General features: G+C 42.8%; 1 protein-coding gene across 3 annotated transcripts in view; it reads left to right on the forward strand.

The window, feature by feature from the left end:
• Positions 1-12959, forward strand: part of tln2b (talin 2b) — a 79386-nt gene that overhangs the window by 49965 nt on the left and 16462 nt on the right. For 2 of the 3 annotated variants that reach the window (XM_056386580.1, XM_056386579.1), the window contains exons 21-41: positions 450-578; positions 1789-1902; positions 2105-2218; positions 2329-2463; positions 2816-2944; positions 3049-3151; positions 4106-4314; positions 4726-4845; positions 5026-5223; positions 5775-5914; positions 6487-6580; positions 7060-7149; positions 7260-7382; positions 7990-8133; positions 8364-8549; positions 8676-8816; positions 9545-9726; positions 10309-10441; positions 10555-10656; positions 10780-10950; positions 11705-11851. In XM_056386580.1, the coding sequence (XP_056242555.1) occupies positions 450-578; positions 1789-1902; positions 2105-2218; positions 2329-2463; positions 2816-2944; positions 3049-3151; positions 4106-4314; positions 4726-4845; positions 5026-5223; positions 5775-5914; positions 6487-6580; positions 7060-7149; positions 7260-7382; positions 7990-8133; positions 8364-8549; positions 8676-8816; positions 9545-9726; positions 10309-10441; positions 10555-10656; positions 10780-10950; positions 11705-11851 (2904 nt within the window). The remainder of the gene's footprint in view (positions 1-449; positions 579-1788; positions 1903-2104; positions 2219-2328; positions 2464-2815; positions 2945-3048; positions 3152-4105; positions 4315-4725; positions 4846-5025; positions 5224-5774; positions 5915-6486; positions 6581-7059; positions 7150-7259; positions 7383-7989; positions 8134-8363; positions 8550-8675; positions 8817-9544; positions 9727-10308; positions 10442-10554; positions 10657-10779; positions 10951-11704; positions 11852-12959) is intronic. The other variant, XM_056386581.1, reaches the window with a different exon arrangement.

Here is a 12959-nt window from a genome sequence, read left to right on the forward strand (position 1 = left end):
TAGAATACACATTTTGGCATTACTGTGAGCACTAACTACCAGCATCATTTCACATCCAAAATGAAAGGGTGCAGCATCAGTGGCTCTTAATAAGCCCCTGGCACTGACGAGGAGGAGATTATCAGTGTGAAATAACCAAGCAAGTGAATCGCTGCTTATGGCTCGTTAGATGTTTTTGATCTGTGACACATTAATCACCACATCACTGCCATTATCAAAGAGGAAGTGGGAATCTGGCACTGACGGTTTCCTTGGAAACTGTCATAAAGCAGACAGAGCTAAATGCCTCTTTGCATCTATTGTGTAATGTGTATAACCAGAGTTGTTAAACTTTCATTGCTGTGATCGGATAGCTATTGTTACATATTGTATGTATGTGTCATCGTCGTGTGTGTGTGTGTGTGTGTGTGTGTGTTTCTGTGTGTTTCTGTGCTTTTCTGCGCCCTCAGGGGGCGGCTGCCTACCCAGAGAATGAGGACCAGCAGCAGAGGCTCAGAGAGGCAGCTGAGGGCCTCCGTGTTGCCACTAATGCTGCAGCTCAGAATGCAATAAAGAAAAAACTGGTCAACAGGCTGGAGGTGAGTCATAGGAGTCAACTGTTCTCATATTTGTGTTGTCTGACCTTGATCTAAACACAACCCTCCTACTTGAGTCTCTTTACCAGCAAAGATGTCATGCAAAAACATCTCTTTCCCACATTTTGTCATGTAGTATAAACATAGTAGAAATGCAATACAAATAAATGGAGAGTGTAGACATTAGGAAGAAGGAAACGCATACCAAAATTCAAATAATGAAATGCTTCAGCAGTCATTTGTACAAATATGGCCTATTAGTATTTGTCTGTTATTTTTCTTTCCTGTAGGAATGAGCTATAAATCCCATTAGTGCTGTGAATGAACTATCTGCCTTTAAAGATCTGTGTGTAGCCCTTGGTATCAGTTTGCCCCTAATGACCAACCCCTCTCTGCTCCAGAGCAACCAATGACCAATTTCCCAGGCACATAAACTGTGCATTACCCACGGCTGGGATCAGTCTGCTATCAGACATATATCTCAGTCCGCCTCCTTGCGTCAGATGGTCACAGCAGTAATGGTGCTAATGGTCGCCTCCATCAGGGAAGCATGTGAGCCAGTGAAGACCAAAGTGTCATGAATTTGCAAGTGTGCATGTAGCAATTATCACAGACACATTTAGGCCCTTTGAGACCCCATTAATCTTACCTGTTGTCTCACTGTCATTTTTTAGAAGCAAATACAGTATTCTGTGTAGAACTTTGAAAATATAGATATGGCTATTCCATAGATAGAAAATGCCGCTCCTTACATATTGTGCCAGTTCTACATGCAGCTCAGTCTTTTTTTCTTTTTTTATTATCAGTATAATGATATCATCTATTCCATGTTTCTTTTTTCATCTTCGCCTCCTCATCCACTCAACAAGGAATATCTTTCTTTCTCTTGTCAAATTGTCACCACTTCAAAGCTGGTGTTGTGCCTGTGAATTAATGTGAGCTAAGCAGTATATTCTTAGTGCTTTAGTTTTGGGAACACAGCAAAGGGAAAGCATTGCTGATCATCTCATGAAATAAAGACTGAGCAGTGCAATCCCACCCCATTTCCTCTTCTTACGAAACATTTTTGTTTGTGACCCCTCTTAGTTTGATAAGAACTCTGTCTGAGTGCAGAACATGACAGCATAACAGTGCACAGAGCAAAAATAAATGTTAGCCAGACGCCACTCTCTTAGTTTTGCCTAAATGATTTCCATTTGTATCTTCTGAACAGATAGCTGCAAAGCAGGCAGCGGCTGCTGCTACTCAGACCATCGCAGCTGCCCAAAATGCTGCAGCTTCCAACAAGAACACTGTCTCACACCAACAGCTAGTACACAGCTGCAAGGTATGATCACGTACTCTTTTCTTATTTCCTCTTTTTACATGTGTATATAAAAAACACTGTCAAATAATGTACTGGAAATCTCAAATCCTCTAATACTTATTGGCATAAAATATGTATGTTTTGGTAGTCTTGGCCACACATTTTTCTTTCAAACAGGATGATGTATATATGAAGCATACATTCTAGGTATGTTTAAATGCAGGCAGTAGCAGATACCATTCCCCAGTTGGTGCAAGGCATGAGGAGCAGCCAGGCCCAGCCTGAGGAGCTGGGGGCCCAGCTCACCCTCATCATGGCCAGCCAGAGCTTCTTACAGGTCAGTCCTTACATCATAACGCAGCCAGCAACTGTCAAACTCCGTCATCAGATACACACACAAACAACTGCTGATTAATTCGTTGTTGTTTTTCTGTCACCATCCCTCAGCCTGGAAGTAAGATGGTGACGTCTGCAAAGTCAGCAGTTCCGACAGTGGCTGACCAGGCTGCTGCTATGCAACTTGGCCAGTGTGCCAAGAACCTGGCTACCTGCCTGGCAGAGCTCAGGACTGCCACCCAGAAGGTATCTATACACAACACTGGCAGAGATAGCAGGATTCATCTCACTGATGCAGGAAATTTCTTCCTTGCGTGTGAAATGTTGTTGGATGTAAGGCTGCACTTAGGTGAGCCCTGATCCTTGATCTCATTTAGAGATACCAGGCACTGTAGATAAGATTGCATCCTGTCTGCTCTGTATAATGGATGGATGGATGCATGCATGTGGGGAACACTAATGTGTGTGTGTGTGTGTGTGTGTGTGTGTGTGTGTGTGTGTGTGTGTGTGTGTGTGTGTGTGTGTGTGTGTGTGTGTGTGTGTGTGTGTGTGTGTGTGTGTGTGTGTGTGTGTGTGTGTGTGTGTGTGTTGTTTGAAGGCCCATGAAGCATGTGGTCCTCTGGAGATCGACTCAGCCCTCAAAACAGTGCAGACCCTAAAGAGTGAGCTTCAGGATGCCAAGATGTCTGTCATCGAAGGCCAACTCAAGCCTCTTCCTGGGGAATCGGTCAGTACATAGCAACATCCACTGGGAAGTTCAAGTGAAACAATATACTGTTCACATCATTACTATAAATCAAATTATATTTGTGTGTTCTGTCGCTCACGCAGCTGGAGAAGTGTGCTCAGGATTTGGGAAGTACATCTAAGGCTGTGGGCTCCTCCATGGCCCAGCTGCTAACATGTGCTGCACAAGGCAATGAACATTATACAGGTAGGAGAAGTTTACTCCACACAGCATAAGTAGTTATTTAGTTAAATAATTTATTTTCCGTCTAAATTGGTTACATTGCCCAAAGGGGTGCATGGATATAATAAATATGTATAGATTGCTGACTGTAACTTTTATTGTGAAAGTATCTCCTGGGCCAAAGTGGGAGGTGTGAGGATAGAGAAGGTAATATTATGACTCCTTTATTTGTGCTATTACTGTTGCCCTAAAGTGAGACCTTTGGATCTGACATGCCTCGGCTGTTTTTCCATCAATTCTGGCTCAATTGAAGATCTCTGGGGAGGAGAGATGAAGACAGATAGAGAATAACATTTCTAACAATGAATTCTCCCATGCTGCACTTCATGCTGTGGCTCAGGGGTGCTGCTCGCTACTCATTAATTTATTTTCACTAGATTTACCATTCCATCAGCAAATGGCTCCACTTGGCTAGTTAATGCAATTTGATGCAATTTGCTGCTTCTTTTCTCGGTATGTATAATAAGTTAAGAGCACCTCCCATATGAGGCCATCTTTATTATATTAACTCATTTATTTAAACAATGAGGACATTTCAGTATCGCAGTTTGTTCTCAGTGTGTGTATATTGCTAGCCCCAACCAGCTGATTTTCACAATGCAATTACAATTAGAGTAAAGACAGCTAATACACATACCTCTGGATTTGTATTGCTTAAACAGACAGCTGCAAAGCAAAAGTAATGAGGCTGAAATGAATGTGTTAAGTACGATGTCAGTTTCAATTTCTGCGGAAACATGGTTACTTACTCTCACTATGTTAAAAGGTACAGCACAGGAGAAAGTGAATATAGACACTACAGTGGATAGTCTGTGTTACATGTGTTATTATACTGATATATATTTGGTTTGCTGCATGATTTGTCCCCCTGATAGAAAGTTTTCATTGTCATTTCAATGTGTGGCTGGTCATTTGCAGGTGTGGCTGCCAGAGAAACAGCACAGGCTTTGAGGACATTGGCCCAAGCAGCCAGAGGCGTGGCAGCCAGCACCAAGGAGCCGCAGGCTGCAGCCGCAATGCTCGACTCAGCCCAGTGTGTCATGGAGGGCTCGGCCATGTTGATCCATGAGGCCCATCAGGCCCTGGTTCATCCTGGAGATGCTGAGAGTCAGCAGAGACTGGCACAGGTAGCATATCTCCCAGTAATATATACCCCAGAGACAGTGCTATTCAGGGAGCGATCACATTGTTCCATCTCTCTCCTCTACTGATTTGTAAATGTTTCTTCTTTCCATAGCAATCATCCCCTCTAAGCGTTGCTATTTTCTCTCTGCTCTCGCCTGGTATTCCTCTCTCAGGAGTGCCAGAGTAAAACTGCTCATTCTCCGGCAGCTCTTCAGTGGATAAACATATTGTTTGGCATATATCTGTGGCAGCAGCATAAATTAGTGACACGGATTACCGTGCGCCGCTGTGAGCCCAATTTGCATTTGAGGTGTTTTTCCCCTTATAGCGCTGCTCTGGGACTTCGTATTGTTTAGCACATTGTTAGGATGAGTAATGGCAATCCATTGACAGAGCGTTGTGCTGTGTTTCAGGTGGCCAAAGCAGTGTCACACTCCCTGAATAATTGTGTGAATTGCCTGCCAGGCCAGAAGGATGTTGACATGGCCCTCAGGAGCATTGGAGAGGCCAGCAAGAAGCTGCTGGTGGACATTGTAAGTCCCGCTCAAGCTTTTACTCTGGGATTTGTTGGCATTTTGTGTTTGTGTATTGACACAAACATCTCTGCCGTAAAAGTACATTCAGATATCACCCCACAACTGAACAGGGCCATTCCCATTTGACTTGATTTTTGATATTCTCCGGTACGGCTAATGTGTGTCTGGTCTTTGAAGCTCCCTCCCTGCAGTAAGACATTCCAGGAGGCCCAGACTGATCTGAACCACACGGCAGCTGAACTCAACCACTCTGCAGGCGAGGTCGTCCACTCCTCTCGTGGAACAAGCAGCCAGCTGGCTGCGGCCTCGGGGAAGTTCAGCCAAGACTTTGATGAGTTCCTGGATGCCGGCATTGAGATGGCAGGACACACCCAAGTAGGTTCCATGATCATGCAGCCCCTCCACCCTCCACTGAAACAGTTCAGTGATAATCTACTGCCACCGCCATTTTACACATGAAGCAAAGTGTCCAAACACTTTGGTGGACAGGAAAGACTTAAATACTGAGGGATCGAGCTCATATTTTTGTGGCACTTTAGCACCTTAGCTATTTAAGCCATTTGGTAATTAGACCTTTTCATCTAATTCACTTAGGCACATGATTGTCCCCAAGAGTACTAACATAGTCAGAAGTAATGAGATCTTGTGATGTTCTTGTTCAAGCTATTTTGCTCATTAATTTGGAAAGATCGTCTGGGATTGGAGTTGATGTAGCATGACACCCGAGCTTTAATCAGGCTCAAAGACGCCTGCTGAGGGAGGATATAGGTTGTAGGGACACATTAAGAACATTCTTTGCAATGTTTTGTCTCTGAACAGATGTTGGTGAATACAATAAATACTGTGTATATTTTGGCTATATTCAATACAGCTTTGAATCCTAAAAAAAAAAATCACCTGCATTTTTCTTTTTTCTTCCCCTGCAGAGCAAGGATGACCAGATCCAAGTAATTGGTAATCTGAAGAACATCTCCATGGCGTCCAGTAAGCTGCTGCTGGCTGCCAAGTCTCTCTCTGTGGATCCAGGTGCAGCCAATGCTAAGAATCTTCTAGCTGTGGCAGCAAGGTGCGATGAGATGCGGATAGCGCCTGATATGTATATGATATTCTCCTCATTTGTTTGCAATTAAGCTCTTACAGTATTTGCTAGTAAACTGAACCATTTTGTCCTAAATATGAATCCGGTTCCAGATCCAAGCCTGTGGGAAGTTGTGAAAAATTAAGATTCTATACTTAAATGTCACAAAACATCTCCCCGTTGCATCTGTATGCCACTCCTAAAGCTCTGTCTGTTCGGCGTTGCTGGAGGGAGTGCATATCCACCCCCTGGTGGAGAGAAGCCAAGCAGCTGGTCCCACAGGGCTTTGGGCCTGACTGACTTCTCACTGTCTAATTAGGAAGATGGAAGCCTTGGATAGAGCCTGTCTGTGCTCAGCAAGGCTGAACACAAACTCAAGACAATCTCGGCACTCCAGTCTGCTGTGTTAGCCTATCGCAGTGAGAGGCCAGCAGTGCCATGCTTGAATAGGGGAGGCTAAAAGCATGTGTGAGCGAGTGTGAGTGCATCCAGGCTGTGCATGCATGCAGAGGACACATGTGAGAGCTAAAAAGCCTGTGTGGCTGCCTTGTGTGTTCCAGGGCGGTGACAGAGAGTATTAACCAGCTGATCACGCTCTGTACTCAGCAAGCAGCAGGACAAAAGGAGTGTGACAATGCCTTGAGGGAGTTGGAGGTAGTCATCCTCACATACGCTGTACCACACACACACACACACGCACACACCCCTCTCCTTCTCTTCAGGCCTGTTTTATGTTGCCTGTGCATGCCTGTACTGTTGGTTTTTCATCAGCAAATCTAAGTGCATTTTTTTCACTCTTGCCTTCCATCTATTTTGCATTTGTTTACTCTCACGGAGACGTTCATTGTAGATGGACATTAAATTCAGAATAACAGTAACTGCGTTAGTGATCCTGGTTGAACAAGAGCATTTTGCATACTGAAGACTACATTCACTTATCACTTATACTCAAGTAACTGAAAATAACAATGATGCTGTGCATTTAAAAGCCTTGGTTATCATGATTTACAATGGCAATATATTACAATCAGCTTGATTTACATTTAGATAGCTAATGAAAATGTGAGGGTATGATAGTAGAATTGTTCAGTGGTGTGTCTATTGTAGTTATTACCATCTCTTTCTGTGCACAGGCGGTCAGAGGGCTCCTAGATAATCCCAACGAGCCTGTCAATGAACTTTCCTACTTTGACTGCATTGAGAGCGTCATGGAAAACTCAAAGGTACAGGCTTTTAAAATAATATCATACTGTATAGATTCAGAGATATGTTACGTAGTAGTCAGCTGAAGCTCTAATTTCTCACATGTTTCCTCCATTTCCAAACGCCTCAGGTCCTCGGAGAGTCAATGGCAGGCATTTCTCAGCACTGTAAGACAGGTGATGTAGTAGCCTTCGGGGAGAGCGTGGGTGTGGCGTCCAAAGCGCTGTGTGGGCTGACGGAGGCTGCAGGACAGGTGAAATCAACTTCCTTTCCTTTTTTGCAATCCAAATCTGCCAAGTATTTATCACGTCACATTTCAGTGAGGAAAGCAAAGGGGTTTCTTTTTTTGAAGGGCAATATATCAATACATGATAAGAAAATTCAAATCCATCCTGACAAGGTGGAAACGATTCATAAATGGTATTTATACCAATTATGAATGAATCTTGGTATTTATACCATTTATTGCATTATGAATCTTGGCAGTGAGGCAGGGTGAGTCAGATTTCAGTGGAGGTTTTACAGACTCCCGACCCTGAAGCTGTAAAACAACATCCTCACCTCCACGCAAGATTCAGCTGCCTTGTCTAGAAAAGGGCACACCCTGACAAATCCTTTGTTCCCACTGCTTATCTTCTCAGAGAGCTCCCCTGTTATGCATCATGTATACAATATGAATCCATGTGTGTATCTATTCAGGTATTCATGCACTTGTGTATGTATGTCAGAGAATGTGGACTGCGTGTTTGAGTGTTAGCTTATCTGTGACAACAAATGTAGTCTTGGAGGACAATAAAAGACCTGTCAAGTGGCAAACTGATGCATTAATACAACTGCCTTTCTGTTTTTCTGCCCTGTAGGCGTCTTATCTTGTAGGTGTGTCTGATCCCAATAGTCAGTCAGGCCACGAGGGGCTGGTGGATCCCATCCAGTTTGCAAGAGCCCACCAGGCTATACAGATGGCTTGTCAGAACTTAGTGGACCCAGCCAGCAGCCCCTCACAGGTAAGGACGGTCCAATCTGAGGCGGCAAAATATTACAGAACGGTTCCCCGGCATACGGGGACTGCACTTGGGTATATAGATCTTTTGTAACTTGAATTAAATGGCTCATTAAGTTTGAAAACGTAAAAATCGACCCGAATGTTGTAAATAATTCACTCTGCACACCTCACCAGAATGCCTCATTTTATACAGCTCTGCTTCTTGTTTGACCGTGTTTATCTATTTGTCAGGTCTTGTCCGCAGCAACAATTGTAGCAAAACACACCTCAGCTCTCTGTAACGCCTGCCGCCTGGCTTCCTCTAAGACCTCCAACCCTGTGGCTAGGAGACAGTTTGTGCAGTCAGCCAAAGAGGTGGCCAACACCACAGCCAACCTCGTCAAAACCATCAAGGTCAACTCCCCAACTGATCAAAACGTTGAGTGTAAATTCGTTACAGAATTTTTTCGTCGAGTGAGAAGCTGTCGATGTGTGTATAATTCATTCACTTACAAAAATAAAGTCAAAATGGACACATATTCAAATGGCGTTGTCTGGTTTCAGGCCTTAGATGGTGATTTTTCTGAGGAGAACAGAAACAGGTGCCGTGTTGCTACAACCCCTCTCCTTGAGGCTGTAGAGAACCTCTCGACCTTCGCCAGCAACCCTGAGTTTGCGAGCATCCCAGCTCAGATCAGCAATGAGGTATTCATCCATTTTAATGACTTTTTGTAATGCCCCATTTAAAATGTTCTTTTTTTCAATTTTTCCACAGTTGCTAATGACTGAACTGAATGAGAATGAATGGCAGTCTTTCATGATGTCCTCTGTTCTCAGAAACATCCCATTTGTAAATTTCTTCCACTCATCCTACAGAGGATCTTGAAGCCACTCTTCAGAAAGATTTAATGACTATGTTTGTGACTTGTGCACTCAACCCCCTTGAAACAGGCACTCTTATATGATCCAACACAAAAAGGTTTGTACAGCAAACATGGGGGGGAATTGGATTGAGGTTCAATTTTCCCTTTTCTTTTGATGTCTTGAAAAGACTCAAGAAGAAAGATGGATTTTTATTTTTCAATCTGAGCGGAACAGTTCTCGCACAGTCCTCTAAAAGCTTTATGGCTGTAATCTGTTGGAGGGCAGTGTTTAACGGCACTCTCTCTCAGCACAGCTGCTCTAATCTTCAGCTTGTTAATCTAATTGTCGAGGGAGGCTTTGGCTCGGATCATAAAGACTGAAGGTGTTTCTTCCTGCATCTGTGTAAAGCTACCTTTCTAATCTCATCCCTCCCTTTGATCGCACCTTTGATCTCCCCAAGGTAGTCAAGGAATATTAACAACTCTGTCATACCAATGTGTCCACCTCTTCGTTGTTGAGCTGTTACCTGGGTTGTTGTTTCACCTGCACTAATCTTTTCATTTTCACAGGGCTCAGCAGCACAGGAGCCTATTGTGTATTCAGCCCGTTCCATGCTCGATAGCTCCACTTACCTTTTAGAAACAGCCCGCTCACTGGTCCTCAACCCCAAAGATCCTCCCACCTGGTCCATACTAGCTGGCCACTCCAGGACGGTTTCTGACTCCATCAAGAGCCTCATCACCTCCATTAGGTTTGTATTAATCCCACCCACGACCTAATCTGTCTCTGCAGGATTACCCTGAATCAAAGTTCGTAACTGTTTGCTCACAGATGGAGGAAAAAATTTTGCTGAATGGCTTATTCTTTGATATCTATTCAGCTAAGCAATAAATTGCCACATTAGTTTACAGCTGCCATGATTCCCACTGCCTTTTAATAGACTAGTGAAAACTATAGAACAGTGATGAGATGATGAGCCTTGCTACAGTGGATCTGAAACACGTGAGTGCCCCACTCGCTTCTATCTTCATCATCATCCTCCAATCATATGCATAAACTACACTATTCTCATAGCAGCTAAGGCTTAGAAAAGGCAACAGTTGATTAGCTAGACTTAACATAAAGACTGGCAGAGCTTTATACTTACTGTACAGATTTGATATTGGTATCAACTTTCTCATCTAACACTGAAGCTATGTTGCAAAAATGTTAACTGTCAAATATGCTTACTGTTGTGCCATGATTTTTGTATTAGTCATGTTTATACAGTATATTCATTTGCACAAAAAATATAGAAATATATATTTTAATTGTTCAATATTTCTGGTCATAGGGACAAGGCACCAGGACAGAGGGAGTGTGATTACTCCATTGATAACATCAATAAGTGTATCCGGGACATTGAGCAAGCTTCCCTAGCCGCTGTTGGTCAGACTCTGCCCTGCAGAGATGATATCTCCATGGAAGTGAGTTCAAGTACCCCATCAGCTCTGTCTTGTCTGAGAGAGAGAACTTAATGGGATCTGTAGTCTTTCTGTTGTGACTTATACCGTAATTCTCTCCCTTTGTAACTCACCAGGCGCTCCAGGAGCAGCTGACATCCTCTGTGCAGGAGATTGGGCATCTGATTGATCCTGTCTCCACCGCAGCCCGAGGCGAAGCTGCCCAACTAGGACACAAGGTGCTGGGCTGATCATATATCCCTTCATCCCCTCTGGATTTAGAAAGAAAAATCCATTCTCTCTGTTTTGTGTCTTGTGAGCATATCCTTCCTCAGACAGCTCTCTTAAACTTGTTCTCCCAGGTGACCCAGCTGGCCAGTTACTTCGATCCCCTCATTGTGGCATCGGTTGGCCTGGCCTCGAAGCTCCACGACCACCAGCAGCAGATGACCATCCTGGACCAGACCAAGACCCTGTCTGAGTCTGCCTTGCAGATGCTCTATGCTGCCAAGGAAGGCGGAGGAAATCCAAAGGTACTATGTTATGCTATGTGTAGCCAGCATGACCATTATTTCAAGGGTGATCTGTGATAGTTCGCTAGATTTTAATGAGCAGATCAAATCAGTCATGTTTTTCCAAGATAGAGCTTCTTTTTTTTTTGAAGAGATTCAAGCTATTCTTTACTGCTGAGCATGAAGAGTTCCCTTCTGCCTCAGTTTCTGTAATTCTCTATTAAATGTTCCTCTCTCAACCATAAGTCATTTGTTCTTCTCATACAGAACAAAGCTACAGGAGTTCTCACTAGCTTTTATGGCTCTCTATTAGTGTTAGAATGGATTTTTAAGATTTTAGTGATCATTTTTTAAAAACCCATTCAACGCACAATTTCTGACTCTGTTCTCAGTTGATTGTGCTGTTGCTCAAACTCAGCATCACAAAATAATAAAATTACATTGGAGGAATTTCTTTTGTGTAATAAAATTGACCCTGCCCTGTATAATTCTCTTATTTTTATTGATACTGCTTAACTACATTCCGATATATTTCATATTACCGTTGTATAACATGTCAACTTTGTTAAATTTTGATATTCAAATTTGAATTATTAGAAAAGCAAGCGGTAGGAGTTCTAACAACAGCAAGAATCCAGCCTGGTGAAGTGTCCTCTAGTGAGAGCCTGAGTACTTATCAGCTGTAGGGACCACACTGTGGTCAAGCTGATAAATTTCCTTCTGGCTAGACCAAGACAGTGTCACAGGAACGTTAATCAGCTGACTGTGTCCCCAGGCGTCCCACACCCACGATGCCATCTCTGAAGCAGCCCAGCTCATGAAGGAAGCAGTGGACGACATTATGGTGACTTTGAATGAGGCGGCCAGTGAGGGGGGCATGGTCGGGGGCATGGTGGAGTCCATCGCTGAGGCCATGGGCCGGGTGAGTACAAGTGGGTTTGTGTTGCATTTTCATGTGTGATGATACCATCTCGTGAGAAGTCTGCTCAGGTAGTTTAAATGGATTTCAGGTTGACACTTATTCCCTTTCCTATTTGTCTGAAGATAAAATGAGTATTCCCTGCAAGAGTAGCTCCACAGTGGGTCTGCTGAGAGTGTGTCCTTGTCAGTGACTCTCATTAGTCCAATATATGACAAGTTTAAATCCATAGCCCACTGGTGATGTTGGCTGTCACTCATCCTGCTGGGGGATATGTCAGTGTGTTGACAGCGCGGTTAATAATTGACGATGATCTGCACATACTCAGACGTATGCACTTGGCTCAGATTTCATCCTTTAGTTTTACTTTTACTTTTTTTTTAAATGTTTTATTTTACCCTCAGTTTAAATGTAGGAAGGCGACCATCATTAAAACTCCATTAGCATATACTGTATAAGGTGGAAACACTTTAGAACAAGAAGGCATACATAAAAGGTCTATATGTTCTCACTAATAGCTTTTTAATTGTTAACAAATTATACATCAATTAACAAGTTATACTGTACAATAAAAAGAACTCGGGTTACCAAATGGTGTGTGTTCAGTTTTAGTGTTGCCAGCACAACTTGATTTATCTGTGTAGCTGCTTCTTAAATTAATCACCCTAACTTTGGAGAGCAGCTGTTTATTAATGACTAAAATATGCAACCGCATTTATTGTAATGTGGAAAAATCCTCAATATGTAGAGATATCTAGATCTCAATATGTATTTATTAGCAACATCCATCAGGGTTGCAGTCATAAATGTACTAAATTTCAATGTTAAGCCCGACTGATACTGGATTTTGGAGGCCAATACTGATACTGCTAAAGATTTCTTAAATTTGTTTATTAAAGAACAACTATACTACAACTATACTACTATTTTAGAACTATATAATAGAGACTGTTTATAAATAACCTCAAACATAAAATATCTTTGGCATGTCTATACTGCAATTTCTTGTTACTTATCGGTCAATATATATGATAATACTTATCTATGTATAAAAAGACTGATTTAATGGTTGGGATGTAATTTGGTCTAAAGCCGTCTTAGGGGGATCAGA

Source organism: Seriola aureovittata, chromosome 10 (genome assembly GCF_021018895.1).
Source record: "Seriola aureovittata isolate HTS-2021-v1 ecotype China chromosome 10, ASM2101889v1, whole genome shotgun sequence".
NCBI lineage: Eukaryota > Metazoa > Chordata > Actinopteri > Carangiformes > Carangidae > Seriola > Seriola aureovittata.